The sequence below is a fragment of the Gobio gobio genome, assembly GCF_949357685.1.
Source record: "Gobio gobio genome assembly, chromosome: 11".
In the NCBI taxonomy this organism is placed as follows: Eukaryota; Metazoa; Chordata; class Actinopteri; order Cypriniformes; family Gobionidae; genus Gobio; species Gobio gobio.
The window spans coordinates 36,043,673-36,066,432 of record NC_137104.1 but is presented as its reverse complement, the minus strand read 5'-3'; the positions used below and the strand labels follow the sequence as shown (position 1 = coordinate 36,066,432).

At 36.0% G+C, this 22,760-nt stretch overlaps 2 protein-coding genes across 5 annotated transcripts in view; both read left to right on the top strand.

The window, feature by feature from the left end:
* On the top strand, positions 1-11,650 carry satb1a (SATB homeobox 1a). Of its 2 annotated transcripts, none has more exons than XM_079829121.1 (11): positions 1-331; positions 860-1,056; positions 1,147-1,323; positions 2,945-3,071; positions 3,394-3,517; positions 4,684-4,795; positions 5,593-5,975; positions 7,499-7,693; positions 7,846-8,001; positions 9,654-9,851; positions 10,007-11,650. In XM_079829121.1, the coding sequence occupies exons 2-11, from the start codon at positions 882-884 to the stop codon at positions 10,568-10,570; spliced, it is 2,211 nt and encodes a 736-aa protein (XP_079685247.1). In that variant the 5' UTR covers positions 1-331; positions 860-881; the 3' UTR covers positions 10,571-11,650. The 2 variants fall into 2 exon arrangements, with proteins under 2 accessions (XP_079685247.1, XP_079685246.1); XM_079829120.1 differs by having other exon boundaries at positions 7-322.
* Positions 11,651-12,671: 1,021 nt separating this feature from the next.
* tbc1d5 (TBC1 domain family, member 5) overlaps positions 12,672-22,760 on the top strand; it is a 32,317-nt gene continuing 22,228 nt past the window's right edge. The window contains exons 1-4 of one of the 3 annotated variants that reach the window (XM_079829491.1): positions 12,689-12,735; positions 15,386-15,446; positions 20,867-20,915; positions 21,006-21,105. In XM_079829491.1, coding sequence (XP_079685617.1) covers positions 21,009-21,105 — 97 coding nt within the window. In that variant the 5' untranslated portion in view covers positions 12,689-12,735; positions 15,386-15,446; positions 20,867-20,915; positions 21,006-21,008. Of the gene's footprint in view, positions 12,736-15,385; positions 15,447-20,866; positions 20,916-20,985; positions 21,106-22,760 lie in introns of all 3 variants that reach the window. The other 2 variants (XM_079829490.1, XM_079829489.1) reach the window with 2 other exon arrangements.

Genomic DNA, 22,760 nt, shown 5'->3' with positions numbered 1-22,760 from the left:
GACATCACATTGATACTGCTTTGTGGGGCCACCTAGAGATTTAATTACGGATCTGTGTTTGCACATTATATTATACGAGCAGTTTTTCATCGATGTAACCCTCGTTTTGTTGATTTTAATGTGTCTGATTTCCCCGTTTACTACGAACAAAAGCCTTTCTTTATGAAATAAACCCGCTCTCGAGTCTCTTGTCCCCGGACCAGCGCGTTGATTCTGAAGCCAGTGTTTTTGTTAGTGAGCGATCCTGGGACGCGCGCTCGATCTGTCGGCATGTTCGGATACCAGTCTGGAGGATTATAAACCATCGGAAAACAGTACCACAGTAAGTAAAGTAAGTGACTGAAATTATATGGCAGCGGAATTATAGAGAAAAAGACCATTATGTGTCACAAATTGGGCAAATGCAGCACCTGTAGCAGGGCTTCACGGCTGAACAAAAACATGTAAAACCAAGATGCTTTGCTGGTCGTAGTTGGTTTAATACGGTCGACCGACCTGGCCAAGCTGGTTTAGCCGGGAGGCAAGCTGGTCTCCAACCCTGACCAGCCAAACCAATGTCCAGAAGAACCAGTCAACAGCCTGTCCATTTTATACCACCCTATGCTGGTTTACTGGGTTTAGCAGGTCCCCGAGCCTGGTCAGGGTGTTTGAATAGGCACTTATGCTTGTCTAAAATGGTTTTGTTAAGCAGGGTTTGTTCCGCATACACACACATTAATATTTTACGCTCAGTGCAAGTTGAATATGTAAGCCTGAAGGACAGGGATAGAGTGGACTGGGATATACATGTATGTTTATAAAGATACAGTAGCTCCAAAGCATCTCTCTTTCCTCCTTTCCTCACTATTATTTTCTGTAGAGAGCTGAGTTTAAAAATAACGATGGACCATTTGGCTACCACTAGTAGCACCCAGGGGCCGGTCCTGTGTGAACCCTCTTATCCTCCCTGTAAAATGGCCCGTATGGAGAATTCAAGAGATCTATCTGTACCTGGAGTCACACCTGTGAGCCTGGCCGCCAAACAACCAACATCGTCACAAACTAACAGGACAAAAGGTATCCATTTACAGACATATAAACAGATATAGGGCCATGTCTGCTCATAAGATGTCTGAGTGATCATATTCTTCCTTTCTGTCCACACAGGCAGTCTGCTTCCTGTTTTCTGTATGGTGGAGCAGAGTGATGTCCCACCCTCAGAGAGGAAGAGGACGGAGCATGCAGAATATGTGCTGTTGAAGAGAGACCTGCTGTTCAGCCAGATTACAGAGGCTGCACTGCAAGAGCTGGGATACACACACACCGCAGCGGCTCTGGCTACAGGTACACACACACAAATGAATAATTTATGCTTAATTCAAGTTGAATATGTAAGCCTGAAGGAAAGGTACTAAAAAAAAACGAGCTGCGTCATATGATCTTCAATTATATGCATTACACATAAACTATTCAAAATTATTATTATTATTATTTTTGTATGTTTTGGAAAGAAGTTTTGGACCCACTTTATATTAGGTGGGCTTAACTACTATGTACTAACATTTTAATTAATCATTTGATACAATGCACTTATTGTGTACATACATATTTTTACATTGCACTTACATTTTAAAAATTACCTGCCTGTAAATACATCTGTAATTCATTTCTGTAGTTACATTCATAATTACACTGTTGACACTTCCCTTACACCTAACCCTACCCTTAAATCTACCCATACCACAATACCTGTGCCTAACTTTACCCGTATCCCATCTCAATATCAGCAAAAGTGTTTTGCAATACAATATGAACACAGAAAGTACATTGTACTTGTTTTTTGATGTAAGTACATAGTAGTTAAGGACACCTAATATATATAGTGGGACCGAAGTTTCTTATGCTCACCAAGGCACATTGAATTAAAAAACACAGTAAAAAACTGTTAATATTGTGAATTATTTTGACCATTTCAAATAACTGTTTTCTATTTGAATATATTTTAAAATATAATTTACCCCTGTGATGGCAAAGCTGAATTTTAATATGCCGATTTGGTGCTCAAAAACATCGTGCTGCTATTTTGTGGAAACGTGATACATTTTTCCAGGATTCTGTGATAACTAAAGTTCAAAAGAACAGCATTTTGTAAAAAATATAAGTCTTCTGTAAGTCTTTACTATCAATTTAAAGGGGCTATTATGCGTTTTTCTGAAATTTAAACTCGTTTTTCTGAAATTTAAACTCGCGACTGACACCTGTGGCCAAAAAACAGAACTGCTCTCATTTTCTGCTCGCTCTCGCAGCGGTGGTGACGTCACATCCGCAGATAGCGTGGGAAAAGACGACCCGCCAGAAAATAGGAAAAATAGGATACAGGCTTATAGGTGCACCCACTGTGAGCGGACAAGGTGTCAGTATGCTCATCAGGAGATGTTTGAGTCATAAATGGTAAAATAAAAAGGCTATTGTTACGTTTATTTTGGGGGAAAAGTTGCATATAGCCCCTTTAATGGATCCTTGCTGTAATAAAACATTTTCAAAATCCCCACAATAAATATGATTTATTTATTACACAATAAATAAAAATGCTTCAACATTGCAAAAATGTTTAGGTGGTCTAATCTCACACAACTTAAGTTAACCTGTACTTAATGCTTTTTTAACATAACATATATGCCTTATGTGGAAGAATTTAAAATTTCAATGCTTATGCTTTATTTGATACAATAATTAAGTAATTAAAAAATGTAATATGAGGTACAAGGAAGAATATAGAAAAAAGTGCAGAAAACTGATGGTAAATGAAAGAACTTGGTCAAGATCAAAAAGCTCAGAAGGTTGTCAGAAAATAAAAATAAGAACTCCAGAATCCAGACAAAGAAAAGGAAATGGGGGTCAGGAACTACATTATGAAATACAATCTAGTTGTCATATATAGTAATAATATTAATGTCTGCTTTAGGTCAGGTTCAAGTTGGCCATTGGAACCCTGTGGCTCTGTCCACTGTGACAGACACATCTGACGCAACAGTAGGAGACATGCTACAAGACCTTTACCATGTCATCACCTTAAGAATAAAGCTACACAGGTACAACATGCACACACACACTTACTTTGAGGGTCACGTTTGTCTCTGGGCTTCAGCAAACAGACTTATCAGAATGATTAACTACTCTATGTAAAATTAAAACTGTTCCGATTTATGATGATTAATTTTTAACAGGTAATTTAGTATTAAAACTAATTAAAAATTATTAAAAGTTATTATAGTTATTAAAGTTTTGAGGATAAACACATAATAATATAGCTATTTGTGAAATAATAATTATTTGTGATTAATGCCCCACAGTGTAATTAATTTTTGCAGTTTTTTCTCACTGACTCACACACATTCTCTCTCTCTCTCTTAGTGTTTCTAAATTAGAGGACTTACCTGCTGAGCAGTGGACTCATTCAACTGTCAGAAATGCCCTTAAGGAGCTGCTGAAGGAAATGAATCAGAGCACACTGGCTAAAGAGTGTCCATTATCGCAGGTACACATTAACAACAAAAGTGGTACGCAATTAGTCACTGTAAATACATTATTTTTGCAGTACACCATAACATGTATGCTAACTTGAACACAGTTAATTGCATGAATCTGTAACAATGGGCAAGAATTTCTTCTAACAGGGGGGCAGTAAACAAAAAATTCCTCAAGAGCAATTTTTGAAGGGGACACAAATAAGGATATGTGTGGCATTTTTCTGAAAAATGATCTTGTGTCTGTTTTTTGTTTCCCTGTCATTTTATCTGGCCAACAACACACAGCAAAAGTTGTTTAAATACGAGTTATCATAGGTTTACCACGCGGTAATATAATTATTAAATGATCTTGCTTCTTCCACATAGCATTGAGCAAAACCCCACATAGCGGTAGATCTACAAAATTAGCCTAATTTCAGTTCACACATAGGCTTATCGCCGTGTTAGTTGTAGTGGGTGACTTACAACAAGCTACCAAACATTAATTAATAAAATATCGGAAATACATCGGTATCATAATTTTTTGCCATTGCTGTTTTTTTTTAAATAACTCAGCATTGTCTGTATTAAATAGAAATAAAATCACTTCATTCATCCATTGTTTTGTGTATAAAATAGCCAACTACTGAAGAACATATGACTTGTGTGTGTAGGTGAGGTGCGCGGTGGACCAAACCACTGTTAGGCAAGAGACTCAAAATGTTTCTAAACTTAAAACGCATTGTGTTTTTATTGTTTAACTACTTACACAATTATTTTAAGTATATATCATTATATTATTTATAATACACAATGTGATTTTTAATTTTATTTTTTAGTGGGGACAAACCTCAGATAGGGGGGGTCCTGACAACCGCCCCCCACCCCCCCGCGATTTACGCCCATGCTTGTAGCTGTAGGAATAAAATAGGGTTAATTGCCTCATATCTCATGGTTATAGCGCTCTCTATTGAAAAATACACCCTACCATTAAGATCCATCCCTAGTTTGAGAACCAGCTATTAAATCTATTTAGCAAGGAGACAAAAACCTTTAGCACATCCTTTCTGGACACATTTAGTCAAGGCACACTTCAAGGCCTAATTCGGTATATCCAATTACTACATTCCTGTTACTGTCACTTTTTGCATGCACATGAACACATTTTGACTTGTCTTGTATTTTTGTTTGAAAGAGCATGATTTCATCAGTGGTAAACGGCACTTACTACGCCAGCATCTCTGCTGCCAGATGTCAGGAGTTCGGCCAGTGGTACAAACACTACAAGAGGTCAAAATCTATGACAGGTGAGTAGCAACTTACTGTATGTTTTCTAAACATAGCTCACATATTCACATACACTTACAGCTCTCTGTTCTTGAAGTAGCCCTTTTGTTTTGTTTTTGGTAACAATTTATAGTAAGGTTTAATTCGTTAACATTAGTTAATGCAGTAGTTATAACTAAGGTATTACTAATTGTTGTCCAATCACTACTGTTCAAAAGTTTGGGGTTAGTGCAATTTTTTTCTCACCAATGCTACATTTGTCTGATTAAAAACAGTAATTTTGTGAAATATTATTACATTTTAAAATAACTGTTTTCTATTTGAATATATTTTAAAATGTAATTTATTCCTGTGATGGCAAAGCCAATTTTCAGCAGCCATTACTCCAGTTTTCAGTGCCACATGATCCTTCAGAAATCATTCTAATTTGCTGATTTGGTGCTCAAGTAACATTTCCTATTATCATTGTTGAAAACAGTTCATATTTCTTCATATTTTTTTGGAAACTGCTACATTTTATATAGGATTCTTTAATGAATAGAAAGATCAAAAACAGCATTTCTATTTGAAATAGAAATATTTTGATCAAATGAATGCATTCTTGCTGAATAAAAGTATTCATTTATTTCACAAAAAAAATCGTACTTACCCCAAACTATTCAACGGTAGTTTAGTAAAGTAAAATAACTGCGTATATGAAATGACAGACAGGCATCTAACTTCTGCTGTAAATAAGATGATTTTTGCTGTGAATTTTTAATAGGCCCCGTTGATTTAATATGAATATTGAGTCACTGAAGATTTTACATCCCCTCAGGTGACATGAACAGGCACTGCAACCAACCCTCATCTTCCAGCCAGCCCACCATGTACCAGAAACCAATGGAAGACAGCGGGGCGGAGTCACGTGCTGTTGTCCAGATGCAGGCTGGAATGCCTGGTCTGGTGATGGCTCAGCTCCTCTCACAGCAGCATGCCATGTCTCAATTTCTCACACACGCTCACACACACTCACACGGGCCTCATCCTGCACCACTACGGACTCCTCCAAAATGCAATGCGTCCCCACCTCTAGTTACTCAATGTCCCTCACCTGTCACCGACGTGTCACCGGAAATTTACCATTGGGTGCGCGAGGAGTTGAAGAGGGCGGGGGTTTCCCAGGCGGTGTTTGCACGAGTGGCCATTAACAGGACTCAGGTAAACATGGTAGAATTTCATACAACAGAATTTCTGCTAAATCATTATATTACGGTATATACATTTATATTAGTCCTTGCATTCCCTCAAATCATATAAATATTTATTACATTTAAATATGTATGAAATGTACATGCCATACACCATAACATAAATGCAATGTAAGTTGCTTTGGATAAAAAAAAAGTGTCTGTCAAATGCGTAAATGTACTGTCTTGTAAGGTTGTAAAGTCCCATTAATAAACATGGTTCATTGATCAGTACTTTTTTACTTTTAATACTTAAGTACATATAAAATCAAGTACTTTTGTACTTTTACTCAAGTAAAATTAAAAATGAATACTTAAAATTACTCTTGAGTAATATTCTAGTAGGGTTTTACTTATTATTTATTAGGGAATTATCGTAAATACGAGTTTCCTAGGTAAAAATTACACATGAATGCCCTCTGATGTCATGTTTACCACTGGGAAGTTCGGAAATAATTTTGATATCCAAATTCCCGAGATGGGAGTGCCATAAACTTTAAACATAGTGGCGGGGAAAACTATTGCTGTGACGGGTATGATTTAATAGTTTTTCCCCCAAAACAGCTAGATTGTCTTGTCTTGTCATGTACAAGTAATCATTTGAAGCATATTGTATGTTTTATACACAGTGAAAATAGCCTTCATTTGACCGAAATTACAGAATCGTCAAAAGGCGGACTATCTGGATAGCAACGTAAATGCTTATATGGTTGTCAGTGCATGTGACATATAATTTTGGTTTTAATAAGATTTTCCCAATAAATAGGCAAGAATAAACCTGGTGTCCTCCATGATTCCTGTTCATTCCGACAACAAAGCACTTGAATGCAACAAGCTCGTAATCATGACTTCTGAAGTGGGAATTGTTAAATTTCCGATAGCACGTGAAGGCAGCATTATTCTTAAGTTCTTGATTTGTTTACTTTGTCCACCACTGCATGCGCTGCAGATATGTCATTTGCTGCTTTATATGCTTGAGCTCTTTAAAGCAGGATTGATTCTGATTGGCTGTTAATCATCTGGAACAATTCGTATGAAAGTCATTCCAACGATTTACCTTTTCTGTGCCGTTATCGTTACAGTTGTGGTGTGCTAACTATGCTACTCTTTAAACAATTTTTAAAACTATATCTTTATCATTATAGATTAACCTAATAGGCCTTAACTCTTTTATTTTTTTATTAGAGGTTTCTAATAATATATAAATATTATATCTAATATATATAATTTCTAATTAAATAAATGTATCATATAATTTTAAATTGTGTGTGTACATACCTCTTAAATGTTGTATATCTGTGCACATATTAAAGTGTCTTTCCCTGATTAACACAAACAGATACCCTTGCAACTTGTACTGTGTTAGACTTACTGGGTCTTGCCATAGCACTTGTATATTGTTGCTATCTTTACGTCTATTGTTACTGTACGTCTAAGTCGCTTTAGATAAATGCATCTGCTAAATGATTAAATGTAAATGATATTTTGCAACAGGGCCTGCTGTCGGAGATCTTGCGCAAGGAAGAAGACCCACGGTGTGCGTCTCAGTCTCTTTTAGTTAACCTTAGAGCCATGCAGGCCTTCCTGCAACTGCCACAGAGCCAGAGGGACTCCATCTATCTGGAGGAAAGAGAGCGTAACCTCAACACTACCTACAACACCAATACCACCTCACCTCTGCCCATTCAGGTTCACTGTCACTCAAATTTAATTTATGAGATGTGCTGTAATCTCAATAGACAGTGCAGATCAATCTAATGCAGATAAATTAATAATAATAACAAGTGCCATTTTTTAAACCATGTTTGTTTGTTGTCATTAAAAAATATCTCTCACTACAGGCAAAACTTTCACCTGTTTCCAAGGAGATTGTAGTGAAAGTGGAATGCGATGATTCTGGAATCAACTACGGCATCTATGAAGAAATACAGCAGGAAATGAGACGAGCCAAAGTGTCACAGGCCTTGTTTGCAAAAGTCTCTGCAGCCAAGAGTCAGGTACATGTGTGTGCATGTGTACTGAAGGAATCTAACACACTTAGGGCCAGGTTTACGACAGCGCAAACCCTCTTTTGTCGTTAAAAAACGATGGTCAGGATTTACTAAAGACACGTAGTGGAAACCTCAACACTACCTACGTCTATTGTTAGCATCTGGTTCAGCACAAATTAGCATCTGGTTTAAGACAAGTAAATTGACTAGCTTAAACCTTAGTAAATAACCTTGCGTGATTAATTTAAATACTCTCCTCCCATAAATGTTGTGTCTAAAAGGGAAATGCATATGCAATAAGGTCAGACGCAATGCAATAAGGTCAGACTGCAATAAGGTCAGACGCAATGCAATAAGGTCAGACTGCAATAAGGTCAGACGCAAAAATACCCTTTTCAGTGCTACCCTTTTAATTTGCACTGAAAAGGGTATTTTTGCGTCTGACCTTATTGCATATGCATTTCCCTTTTAGACACAACATTTATGGGAGGAGAGTATTTAAATTAATCACGCAAGGTTATTTACTAAGGTTTAAGCTAGTCAATTTACTTGTCTTAAACCAGATGCTAATTTGTGCTGCTCTTGGTAGATTGTGTTGGTCATTATGGAAATGAACCGGCTGCGTCTGTATCCTTTAATTTGCTATTTGTCAGTAGATCACGCGCTGAACTTTCTACTCCTATCTGCGCATTTTTGGAATTCGCTCACGCTTATTTGCACTGTTTAGCAAATCAAATCTGGCCCTTAGACTTAAAGGGTTAGTTCACCCAAAAATAAAATTTCTTCCATTAATGACTCACCCCAATGTTCTTCCACACCCGTAAGACCTCCGTTCATCCTCGGAACACAGTTTAAGATATTTTAGATTTAGTCCGAGGGCTTTCAGTCCTTTGAATGTAAGTGTATGAACACTTTGCTGTCCACGTCCAGAAAGGTAATGAAAACATCATCAAAGTAGTCCATATGTGACATCATTTGGTTAGTTAGACTCTTTTGAAGCGTCGACAATACATTTTGGTCCAAAAATAACAAAAACTAAGACTTTATTAAGCATTGTCTTCTCTTCCGGTTTTGTTTGAATCCGCGTTCACGACGCCACAGTGAACACGACGTAAGACGCTGTGACGTGTTCTCTGGTGCGATAGCAGATACCAGATAACACGTCACAGCGTCTTACGTCAGCAGCGTCACTGTGGCGTCGTGAATGCGGATTCAAACAAAACCGGAAGAGATATATCCCTCCCAAGTTTATGAGAAAATATGTACAGTAGGGTCCAAAAGTCTGCACAATTGTGGAAATGCTTTTCTTTTGCATTTATTTCCCATAACAAATTCAATTATCAGCATAACAATTTGAGAGAGAATTTGAAAATCTTACGTTTTGAGCATTTGGGCTAGTGACCTAGAAAATAGAAATACTGCAGAACTTTAAGTATTTCTTGAAAATTAAATATTTATCTCCTACATATAAATATTTATTATATATTTAAATATTTATGCCACAAAACACATAAATTAAATATTTCTTATTCATTTTACATCAAAATATTCAAAATCCTGAAGCATTACATTAATCCCTAGGTTTAAATTAGACTTTGAATCAGATTTTCAACATTGTCTGAGATGTTTGAACCCCACTGTTTTTGTGTCTGTGTTAGGGCTGGCTGTGTGAGCTCCTGCGCTGGAAGGAGGAGCCTTCTCCTCAGAATCGTACACTCTGGGAAAATCTGTCTTTGATACGCCAGTTTCTAAATCTCAGCCAATCAGAGCGAGATGTTATATATGACCAAGAGTGCAATACTGGGCAGACATTCTACTCAGAAAAACACACAAGACCCCTGACTGAACAACTGCAAGTGAGGGCTTACACACAATCAATTACAGTACATTATGAATGTCCAACTGCTGACTGCACATTATAGTATATAGGCCATAATATATAAAAAAATTGTTAGGTTGTGAAGTGTTCGCTCTCATAATTATTTACCTTCTCTATATTTATTTTCTAAAGGTGATACCACAGCATGTTTTGCCTCTAAAGCAGCACCAACAACTACATAATCTTCCACCTCAGCACCATCAACCATTCCTCCAGCACCATCTCATCACTGGAGGTCCCAGAGACTCTCACATGGGCCCACATATTGGCGGCAGGTCTTTACCACCAGAAGCACATGCAATCCTGCAGAGTTTCATTCAGGAAGTGGGACTACATCCAGATCAAGAGGCCATTCATACACTGTCTGCTCAACTGGGTGTAGCCAAAGAGGCTGTTCTCAGTTTTTTCAATGGTCACAACTGGCTTAGACAGGAAGAACAGGACAAGAGCAGAGAAAGAGTGATTGAGGAAAGTGAAGATGATTACATGGAGGCGGAGGAAGAATGCAGGGATACAATGGAAAAAGATGAGCAGACACATGCAAACATGATGCCAGGGAAACAAGACATTGGTGTGGTGGAACAGAATGCATCTACACAAACTCGTTTTATCATTACTATTAAAGAAGAGCAGGAGCTTCCATGTAAGGAGGAGCACGATGATAGCCCCGCCTACTGCCAATTCATAAACTCCTAAAAATACATACACTACAGTTCAAAAGTTTGGGGTCATTTTGTTTGAAAAAAATTAATATTTTTATCCAGCAAGGACACATTACATAGGTCAAAAGTGATACTAAAGAAATTAATAATGTGAAAAATATTAAGCAGAACAAGTCTTTTCAGCATTGATAAGAATTTTTTCTTGAGCATCAAATCAGCATATTAGAATCATTTCTGAAGGATCATGTGACACTGAAGACTGGAGTAATGATGCTGAAAATTCAGCTTTGCCATTACAGGAATAAATGTCATTTTAAATTGTAATAATATTTCACAATATTGCTGTCTTTACTGTATTTTTGTTCAAATAAATGCAGCCTGGGTGAGCATAAAAGACATTAAAAAACCTTATCGACCCCAAACCTTTAAACGGTAGTGCATTAAATCCCATTTAAACAAATAAACAGCAATGAATACCAGGTAATTTAACTATTTAAATGTAGCCTATTTACAGGTGTGCCTTTATGCACAAGGTGTTTTGATAAAACCTCATACTTTGGATGGACTATAGAGGTGGAATTTTGAGGATTTCACAACGGACATGCCACGGAAAGCATAAATTAAATATCACTGTTCTTATTTCTAAATAAATGTTCTATTTATATTAGGGGTGTAAAAAAGGTGATTAAATGAAGTGATTATAATATCCAAACTGAGACACCATTTTCATAATGCTTCACATAATTTAGGAAAGAATTGCAATTGAATGGTTGTTAGCGTAATATTTACACCCCTAAATGAATATGATTTGCAATTTTATAGTAGCATTATTTATTGTCTGTCTCAACGTTTTCTGCTCAAATCCTCAACTGTATCTCTGCAGGCAGGCAACATCTATCAGTGTTAATAGTGGCATATTCAGCCAGGAAGTGTTATCTTTTACAAGATTGTTGCCAGAGACCCTGAAACCGTGATGTATTATATGTTTAGAAGCAAACAACACATTACTGTATTATTGTCAATAGAACAAAACACAATAGAAACAGCACTTTGAATTACAGTGAATAATTCTCTCTCTAATGAATTACAATAAATATGTAGTGTTTGTATTGTTCATTATGTTTAAAGGCATTTTATTCAAGTACCAGAATGAAAATGGGCTTTATATGGATGTTTACTGTGATGCTATTCTCGATTATAACTTAATTTTTATACTAATTAGCGTTAGAAATGACAGTTCTGTTGCCCTAAGCATTTTCTTACTATCTTAAACTGAGCTTTTCTTTTTAATTATTCAGATACTTTCACCACCTGCTGCTTCCATTTTCTCATAAATATCACTCTATATGGGGTCAACACTATCTTGCGACAAAAGAAACGTGTCAAATATTTAATATTGACAAATATAGCATTCACCAGGAATGAATGCATTGGGTATACAGGATATTTTCTAATGTTACCACAGTCAAAAAAAATCTTGCAGCATTGACAAAATATATATTTTTTCCATGTCACACTTTATTTTGCAAGATACTTACATTATGTCCTTAAAATTAAGGAAAATATCCAAAAATCTAAAGATAAAAAATATTGTTGATAAAGAGTACAGTAAAACCACCTTATGATTAAAAAATAGAGGAATATTCTAAAAAAAAAAAAAAAAATCTTCCTTCTGCCAGAACATATTAACCTTTTTTTTTATTTTTATTTTTTATGTCTTATTATTAAAGAATTGAGTTATGGTCTGAGGAGTGAGTGACAGGTGCGTTTATGGACTTCAAATGAGATGGTACATTTCTGTTACGAACATTTTTTGAAATAATCTCTGATTAAATTCAAAGATTAATCAAATTAATAATTAAAAAAACAACAACTAATGGCAGGTAAAGTGGGACGTGCTTTCCCATATCTCGAAAATATATTGTTTAGCTATATATGATATATGGTGGCTTTTTGGTGATATAAAGAAAAATCTCTCCATAATCCAACAACAGCTCTTGTATAAAACGAGTTATTTCTGGCTTTTCATCAAAATCACATTTCTAACCTGTGATATCATTCTGAAGTAGCGCACAGCGGCTTCCCGTCCGGAGTCACGTGCTTGATCAGCTGTTCCGCGGCATATCCGCCTAACTCGCGCTAGTGTTTACATGCAGACTGCACAGGGCAGGATGGGCAGACCCGCGTGAAGCATTGCAGGTAAATATGTGAGCTGAATTCCCTTTACTGCATTGAAACCGTCGTTTACGATCGTTGGAGTGCTTGTCAAAACCAAACGCAGCGACAACAATAGTGTAAAAAGTTGTGCAATGATTCATATCGGAAGTGTGGAACTGCCAGCCCCGTTAGGCCTTTAGACTCAAGAGCTCCCATCAATAAATCCAACTTTGACACTGCTTTTAACCTGTTTTATGACGTAAAGTGTCAGGGAAATGCATATGAGTTATTATAACGACCACTTTGAAATTTGTCTTTGATATTTAGGCTGCAGGGGTGCCTGTAAGTTCACTGTGCACATAAGTTGAATGTCTGTGATGTAATATACTTATCCTTTCATTTTTCTCCATTCTTTTATCCTGGCATTAGGGAAGATGTAGTGTTTTGTTTAGTAACTGATGTTATTGAAGGCTCTATTTTTAGTTCTGGTTAGGAATGCTTCATGAAATCTGAAATGTGTAGTACCACCATAGGCATTGAGTGGGACAGATTTCCCCTAAATATCAGAATAACGTATGTGGGTTTTTAATGGTTGATTCTTAATTGTTTTATGTTTGGTCTCCCCCAGCTCTAAATAGGTGGTTACAGGTTTGACATATCGACAATAATGGCCATTATTTTTAAACCCAATCTGATGCATAACTTATAATAGAGAGCATGGATAACTGTTTAATATTATGTTTACTGTAAGCAGAGAAGAAAAGTATTTTTAAAGCCCTGAAATTAAAGTTGGCATGAAACAGAAGTTGTCTTTTCTCAATTACTGTTATATATATATATATATATATATATATATATATCCCCAAGTGAATCGGCTTCTCGAACAATGAATAATGTAGGACTGGGCTTGGTTTTTGTCCATCTGGAATTGATTGGACAGGTTGTCCCGCCCTCACGCCAGTGAACGCGTCATCAGAGAACAAAAGAGATGTCACTGCGAAGAGAAAGTTATTTTAATTAAAGGGATAGTTCACCCGAAAATAAAAATTAGCCCATTATTTACTCACACTCAAGTCATCCTAGGTGTATATGACATTCTTCTTTCAGACGAATACAATCAGAGTTATATTATGTCCTGGCTCTTCCAAGCTTTATAATGGCAGTGAATGTCTGTTTCTGTTTTGAAGTCCATAAAAGTATCTATCCATCATAAAAGTACTCCACATGGCTCTTGGGGGGTTAATAAAGGCCTTTTGAAGCAAAGCGATGCGTTTGTGTTTAAGAAAAATATCCATATTTAAAACTTTATTAACTGTAATCTCTAACTGTCCTCTTCCTCTAACTCATGTTCACTAGAGACTGGCATTCCAGCGTAGGACAGGCATAGCGCAAGTTCCAGTGACGAACCCGAAAGCGCAAAGGATAGAGCAAAACAAAACTTGGTTGTCGCAAGAACTAGCATATTCTCACCGGAGCATCCTACGTCATACGCTGGAACGTGAGCCTCTCGTGAACAAGTTTAAAGTTTGTAAAGTTTTAAGCCCCCGGAGCCGTGTGGATTACTTTTATGATGGATAGATGCACTTTTATGGGCATAAACAGCCATTCACTGCCATTATAAAGCTTGGAAGAGCCAGGACATGTTTTAATATAACTCTGATTGTATTTGTCTGAAAGAAGAATGTCATATACACCTAGGATGACTTGAGGGTGAGTAAATCATGGGCTAATTTTCATTTTTGGGTGAACTATCTCTTTTATATTAAATATTGCAATAATCAATAAAAAAACAACAAGATTTGTTCTTTTTTTTTTCTTTAAGCCATTATCTATTTTCAATATTGCATAATCAGATGCTGATAATAAATACAACATTTTAATAAAGATTAAGCATTTATATAGAGTAGCTCAACTTAATTATTTTTTCTTTGCCAACAGTTTTGTCCTGTGCCACCAGAAATTTAGTGTTCTCCTGCTGAGAATTAATTGAGGATTTGATCATGGTTCCTGTTTCTCCTTTAATATTCTTGATTTAGTTTTGTATGTTATGTAGGCTGACATTATAATCTATTTGTGAAATAGGATAGAATGATCTTTGGAGGACTATATGATTTGCTTTGGACCTGAGGGCACATAGTCACTGAACAACAGAAAAAGACTTGCCATGGCGTCACAAGACCAGTTTGCCCCCTGTTTAGACACACACACACACACACACACACACACACACACACACACACACACACACACACACACACACACACACACACACACACACACACACACACACACACACACACACACACACACTTCTATCTAACTCATACAAACCATGTCGGATTACAATTACCTAATGGCCTTTGGTTAATTTATGTTTGAAGAAAAATGTTCTCTTAAAGTCCTGTAATATTGGAAAGCACCTTTCAGTTTCTCCACTTTGCAGTTGTGAATGTCTTCAGTTTATAGTGAGCTTTTTCAGCCAAAAGAGAGGTGTGTGTTTGTGGTTGTCAATGTGTGTGTGTGACTGCATGTTTATTACAGAACCAGACTGTAGCGTTTTTTAATATGTGCACATGCTTTTCTTAATTATGTACAGCTCTTATATTTTGACCAAGCATATTTCTGCACTAATGTATTGCTCTTTCATAATGTTGGGTTTTTGAGTTCATCCAGTAGCTTGTTGAATTCCTAGGAGTCATGTGATTGGTGCAGGAGGAGGTCTGCTCTGTAATTGGCTGATGAAGTGAAGGCATGTGAGTGTGTTTAAACAGGTTTAGATCTGCTCTGCTTCTGTAACCCTCATTATTGGGCCTCTGCTACCGTGTGCTGCACCCACAGGTGTTTTGATGTAATGAGCTGGGTTTTGTCTTATGAAACTCCTTACATTTTCGGTGGATTATATTTTGATCCTAATTCCCAAAATACTGTGCACATTTTTGCTAGTCTAAAATAACTTTCTTTTAGCATTCTTATTTATGCATATTTCTTTTTCATCTCGTCACGTATGCTCCGTTGCTTCAATTTGGTTTTGCACAGGTTTCTGTTTCATCTTCCTCACAGTAGTTTTTGGTTCCTCATTTCTTTATCTAAAACACACACACACACACACAGTTGTGTTTTTATATCACAGTAAAGTTTTTCATGGTATACACTAGGGCTGCCTAATCGTGATTACAATTACGGATACCACAATTATATAATCGCTCAAATGCGCAATTACAAAAGAATGTCCACATTATTCTGCATGTTTTTTTCTTTTTTTTTTTCTTTCTACAGGTTAAGGTTTTTTCCATTTTAATTTTAGTATAATATTATAATACCATTTTTTTTATTTAAAAAAGAAATCAACCCAATGTATAGTTGAAATTTGAGTCTTAATGCTATAGAAAAGCAATCATTTTTTCCAGGAAGAATGTTTTCAGCTTATTTTCATATAAAAATATAGCTTCTAACAATGGTATAAAGCTATTCAAAACATAATTTAATGTGATAATCAAATTCAAGGGAGTAATCAACAATTACGATTTTTTTTGTCATAATCGTGCAGCCCTAGTATACACTGTAATCGCAATAATATTTTTGCACAATAATAATTGTTACAAACTTGTCCTATATTAAAAACAACTCTGAACATTTATAACAATAAAAAATCTGAAAAATTTCAGTCAATATTTAGGACACGTTTTAGTCCAGGTTTAGTCCACATTTATAACAATAAAAAATCTGAAAAATTTCAGTCAATATTTAGGACACGTTTTAGTCCAGGTTAAATATAAAAATATTTGCATAAACACATGTTTGGGGAAAAAAAATAGCCTAGTAAGCAGTGTTGCCGACTCTCGCGAGACAAATAAGCAACCGCAGCTTCAAAAACAAGCCCAAAACAAGCCCAATATTATTATATTATTTATTATCATCAATATTATTTATAATAAATAATTCTTTTAGCAATAAATGAGCCTGCAACATATTAAACTGAAACCTCTCAGAGTTTGAAAAGCAAAAACAGATGTGATTTTACAAAAATCATCAAATTGCAATAAAGGACACACAATATCCTCCGATCAGCTGTGAACAGAAGAGGTTTGAAGAGTAAAGAGTGACATGGAGGCCAATTATGGTAACCCATAGTCGGAGTTAGTGCACACATATTAGGGGCAGTAAGTAGTGAACAACACACACACTGCAAACCGTGAAAAAGACAAGCCCTGCATCTCATTGTGCACACTATCTGCCCTAGATAGTACTGAAAATTACTAATGTCACACTATTTAGGATGGATAGTGTGCACGTTGGGACACAAGCACTACAGCGCTGCAATATAGCCACATATTTAAAATAAAATAAATTCGAACCATACCTACTGTTATTATTAGTAGACTTGTTTTTTTATAATAGCCTGTAATTTTAAATACATTACAAAAATATTTTTTTAATTAAATTAGGTGCCTCTCCTCCCTCTTTCCTCTCCATCTCTGCTTGTGCTATTGTTTGTAAAAATGTACGTCTATTTAAGTCTACTAACTTTCATTACGTGCATTTATAACGTCACATGCCTGCACGTTGAACGCGATTTTTCTTCAATGAAGGGGAGAAGGAGGCGGGATATAAAAGGACCGATTACTACAGCACTTGTATCGTTGCACTGAATGCCTGTTGTGAGAAGACAGTGTCAGTCAATGTATTGGACAAAAAAGCGACCATAAATGTAAAGAAACGAAGTTGCTTATTATATTTTCCTAACAAGCAACCACATTTTTTAAAATAAGCCTAAAAAACCGCAACCCGGCGCGACTCGTGATTTTTTAACGCGACTTGCCAAAAAAAGAAGCCCAAAGTCGCGTGTTATACGCGGACTTGGCAACTATGCTAGTAAGTATCATTTTGCTGTGATGAACACCATAGCGAATACAAAAATCTGAATGTGGCTGTAAATATTGTTCAGAAACAGTATTTCTGAATTTCCATAAGCGCCATCTTCGGTCAGAAAGTGAATGTGCATTTTCATTCAGCCTGTCTCCTTCACACCTCCTCTTTATGTTAAAAATTCCATAAACATAAACACTTTCATGCTTCTCATCCTTGTTGGGGTTTTTTTACATCCAAGAGTGCATGCCTCTTTTACACAGCACACACAACAGTGTTGTACATTTTAACTGGTCGATGGAAAAGTATTCTAAAAATTTAAATAATTCATAATAATAAATTATTCACAGTATTTTGAAGTGCTCATGATAACTATACAGTACATGTTTATTATCATGATATATCATATTACCGTATATGGGCACGTGTATGTACGTTAGGGTGGGTCCATGTCCATTCAGTTTTAGGTTGTATAGTCTGGTATTGAAGTGTAGATGTCATGTAGGTGCCATAGAAATCTCAATTGTCCTCCTTTTAATGTCATTCCTATGCAATAATGTTATAGAATGGATATCTCTAAATCCGTTCCTTGATTATGATTAGTTAACTCTTTTGAAGTAACTTTTAAACAAGCAAAAATAAATTGTAAAAACCATATAGTTTTACCATAAATGTTTGCCATGGCATTAACAAACAAACTGGTTAATGCATCAAATCAATGCCAATGTTATACATATAACAATAGTTCAACAATCTTATTGTCAGGTTTATGTTTGTTATTTATAGCAAGAATAAATAAATAAAAATAAAAATCACAGCAAGGGAAATTCCTTCATCGCGACAGCTCTAGCGTGCAGCACATTTTTACACTGCCGTTCAAAAGTTTTTGATCAGTACGATTTTTTTACAATGTTTTTAGAAGTCTCTTATGCTCACCAATGCTGCATTTATTTGATTAAAAATACAAAAAAGTAATATTGTGAAATATTATTAAAACGTAAAATAACTTTTCTATTTGAATATATTTTAAAGTGTAATTTATTTATGTGATGCAAAGCTGAATGTTCAGCATCACAGTCTTCAGTGTCACATATCCTTCAGAAATCGTTCAAATACAAAAGATCCTATTTAAAATAAATGTTGTTCTTTTGAACTTTTCATCAAATAATCCTTAAATGTTTTACACAACTGTTTTCAACATTGATAATAATCATACATTTATTGAGCAGCAAATAATCATATTATAATGATTTCTGAAGGATCATGTGATACTGAAGATATATACCAAATATCTACCAATACATTTAAAAAAAAAAAATGTAAACAATAATAATTAAAAAAGGTAAACATATCTGATTATTTTTCCATTTTTATCCTGGCTTCACTGAATCCTGTAAAGTGTACTTTCTTGGTGTTATAGAAATGGCCACCCTAATGTACATTTATATGTATACTGCCATAATTCAGATTTTCTCATTGATTATGCATGTGTATAAGCACATACACACAGGCTATACAAGCACAGGAAATTTCAGCGTCTAAATCAAGTAAATTTTCTCACTAAAACCATTTGGTGCAGTGATAAATATTTATGTGTGTGTGTGTGTGCTCACTGCGCACATGTGTATAGCTAATGAAATATGCAAGGATTCATTTGGGGAGTGATTGCATCAGTGCTGCCTTTAGCCTGCAGCTGTGACAGTAAATGCAGTCGTTGCAGTGTTAGAAACAGATTAAACATTAAGGCAATAGTTTCATGCTACACCAACCAAACATTATTTAGCTAATTATAGAGAGCTATTTAAACTTTTTTATTTGTTTTACTTAATAATATTTTTGTGAATGCCTTCGTTGAATTCCTTTGTGTGAGGCATGTCCAGTTCATTATTATTGTAATGTTTAGCATATTTTAATTATTATTCATGTGTCTGACTGTCTTGACTTAATCATTCCTGTAGTTGTCCCTGAGGCTTTATGCTAATTTCCTGCACTGTACTTCACTGCAGAGGATTCTGGGATTTTCCCACTATACCAGAGCTAATGCATAAATCTAATTGAGCTGGGGCAAGCAGGTCTATAATAGCTGGAGAAAGCTATCCGTTAGCATTCCCATTCATCTCTAAAGCAATTACTCAGCTGGTACAGGACGTTCTGTCATCTTTGCTAATGAAATGCTTATAATTTGCTCATTAACATTTTTTTGTCAGAAAACAAACTTTTCAATGACTGTCGATGAAGAGTGATGCTTTTAGTTTACATATGATGCAGTTGTTGCTATTTATTTTTATTGATTGATTTGATGTTATTTATGTTTGTTGTACCATCCCACCTCCATAATTTCTTTATATATCAGCTAATAAACCCCAATTATACATAATGAATGAGTTGCACAGGCTGTTGTTGTACTGAAATTTTAGATCAATGTTTATTAGTGGATCTGCATAATTGATGAAGGACATTTGCTGGAGTTTGTGTGTGTCAGATACAAACCAAATACAACCTCAGTAAAAACAGCCGAATGTATTTAGGTTTAAAAATAGGGAAAATGCAGACATGCCGGTTTTTCCACTTTCTAGTGGCTAATGCTGTCACATCAGCACTGTCTGGCTCTGAATTGTCTGAGCTTGGATATTTTTGGTTTATAAAAGGCTGGGAATCACTTCCAAACAGCGCTTGGCACCGCCAGTGTTTGCTCACGCACACTCAGTACTGCAGAACAATGATACCACATATACAACAGATCAAATGAGCACTGTTTTTGTTTCTTTGTTTGAGTCAAGACTGAATGTTTTAAATCACTGCACAACTGTCAAATGTTAGCATGTCTGGTTATTCTGGTAAATGAATACAAATGTTACTGGAATGAACCTGAGGTAATGGTACACTCACGCATACACAATCCAGTTAAACGTTACTGAAGTGTTGCTGGCACTCTTCATTACAGTTGCTGTTGTGAATTTAGAAACATGCTGGCTATGAAATGCATTTATATTCTGTGCTGCAATTAGCAGCTAAAATTCACCAAAAATTAAGCAATGTGATTAATCCAAACTAACAAAATATGTTTGCTGTGAACTAACCAAACATAATAAAAGCTACGGTATATCTGCCATGTTGATTTGAGTTACTCCTAACCGGCCCTGAAAAAGTTGATGATGAAGACATTTTGTCAGTTGTTCATTTGTTTGTTTGTTGTTTCCGTCGCACTGCTTCACGCTATCCAATAGGTTAATATGCAAGCCATTGGTATTGTTAGTTTAGGCTCTGTCTGTTTATTCATTTGTTTTGCTCTGTTGTTTGTTGTCAGATTAATGGTTACTGGACTGTGGTCTCCCCTGTGATCAGGCCTATGAGAAGTGAGTATCCACACAATACCTGTGTAGATGTAGTTCTTGTTTTGTACTGTAATGTCGATTGTGGCTTCAGCTCTCTATGTGGTTTTTCAGGAAATGCAGCACCCAAATTTTGAAACACGTCACCCGCTGCAGCAGGACGAGCAGGAGACTGGTTACGACCCTCTACAGAACTACAACAGGAACAGAGACCGTAAGATGCCTAATAAATTTACATTAAATTAACATTTTAACCGTGTGAAGAATAGGACTCCATATTTCGCATTGCAATTATTTTTATAATTTTTGGCTATTAACTGATATTCTAAGAACAAAAAAAGGCATCAAATCACATTGAAGCATGTTCAAAATGGTGTGCAAAAAATACAGACTTGCAAGAAATTAATTTTGTCTCCTAATTTAGTCCTAATTTATCAAGATATTTTCCTAAAAGCTCTTATGTCAGTTGAAACTTTGGAATGTTGTTTACACACAAGAAAAGTCAGACCCAAATGAAATTATTTGGGGCCAAGCACCGAAGGTGAGTAAGCACCTATTGTAATCGTTGGCGTTCTTCTTATTCTTATTCTTCCGCCGTGAGAGTCTATGAGAGCCCATAGAACCGCTTGTGGGAAAGTGAAACGACACACAGATAGAGGACAGTCTGAAATGTCACCATAGCAAATTTGGAGTCTCTAACTCAACCCCTCTAGTGCCATCAACTGCCCAAAGTTGTACTCATATTTCTGCTAATAACTTTTGAACCGTAAGTGCTGATTCTGTGGCTAAAGACGATTCGATTGAATCGTAAATTTCTGTAGTGCCAATTTTCCCACCAAATGTTCTGCCAAAAAACCTACTTTTTCTAACTCCTCCTAGACGGTTTATCTGAATTTCACGAAAATGTAGCCAGATCATCTTCAGACAATGCCAACAAAGTGTTATGGAATTCAAGTCCATTCATCAAATTGTATGTATCGCTTGTGAAAATAGACACAAGGCTGTATATCCGCAACGATTTATCGCTTTCTGACCAAACTTGGTACAGATCATCACAAGAATGACCTGAGGCTACATGCTGCGTTTCGGCGCATCGCCACCAACTGGTGCAGAGATATGAAAAATGCTGATTTTTGCTTATAACATCTGAACGGTTTGCCTAAAAATCATAAAAGTGGTCTTGTTAGATTTGAGGCAACGTGCAGAGTCCAGTGATATGTCAGCCATTTTTGGCATTGGCCATCTTGAATTTTGTAGTAAAATGCTGTATTTTATGACTGCATGAATCTATCATTACGCAACTCGGTATGGGTCAGCCTGAGAAGTTTCGGACGGAAAAATATTTACATGGCTATAACTTTGGATGTGGTTGACTTATTTTCACGCAGTTCATCTCCTTAGATTGCTGAATCCTTGCTGAGTCCGATGATACCAAACTCGCCTTATGGTTAGTGCAATGTTGCGATTTAGCACTTTTGTGAATATCTTTCAAAACGTTAGTCCAGTCGAGACGAAAGCACCGTAGGAAAATCGGAATCATAACGGGTTGACTGTGTGCTAATGTCCAAATGTCAAAATGTTGATATTAACTGGCAAATTTTTTTTATCAAAGTTGCGCATTGGTCATTTTTTGTATGCTCATAAATACAAATGTCTGTATTGTCACCAAATTTGACATGCTTATGTATGGGCGCACTCTGAGGACACATCAAATAATTGGCGGGATTGTGTCACTTGGTGGCGCTATAATTGAACACAACATGAAATTGGCTCTATACAACTCAATGTATTTATGTGGGTTTTCAAACTTTTTGCTTAAAATAGTTCATTTTTGCAGTTGGTTTGCTGCTTGCTTGCCTCCTTGTTTGC

Excerpts from the sequence above, each read along its gene's own strand:
- satb1a (XM_079829121.1), top strand. The coding sequence starts at position 882 with ATGGACCATTTGGCTACCACTAGTAGCACCCAGGGGCCGGTCCTGTGT. Across the intron at positions 1,057-1,146 it reads ACAAACTAACAGGACAAAAG|GCAGTCTGCTTCCTGTTTTC; the intron begins GTATCCATTTAC and ends CTGTCCACACAG. Across the intron at positions 5,976-7,498 it reads TGGCCATTAACAGGACTCAG|GGCCTGCTGTCGGAGATCTT; the intron begins GTAAACATGGTA and ends ATTTTGCAACAG.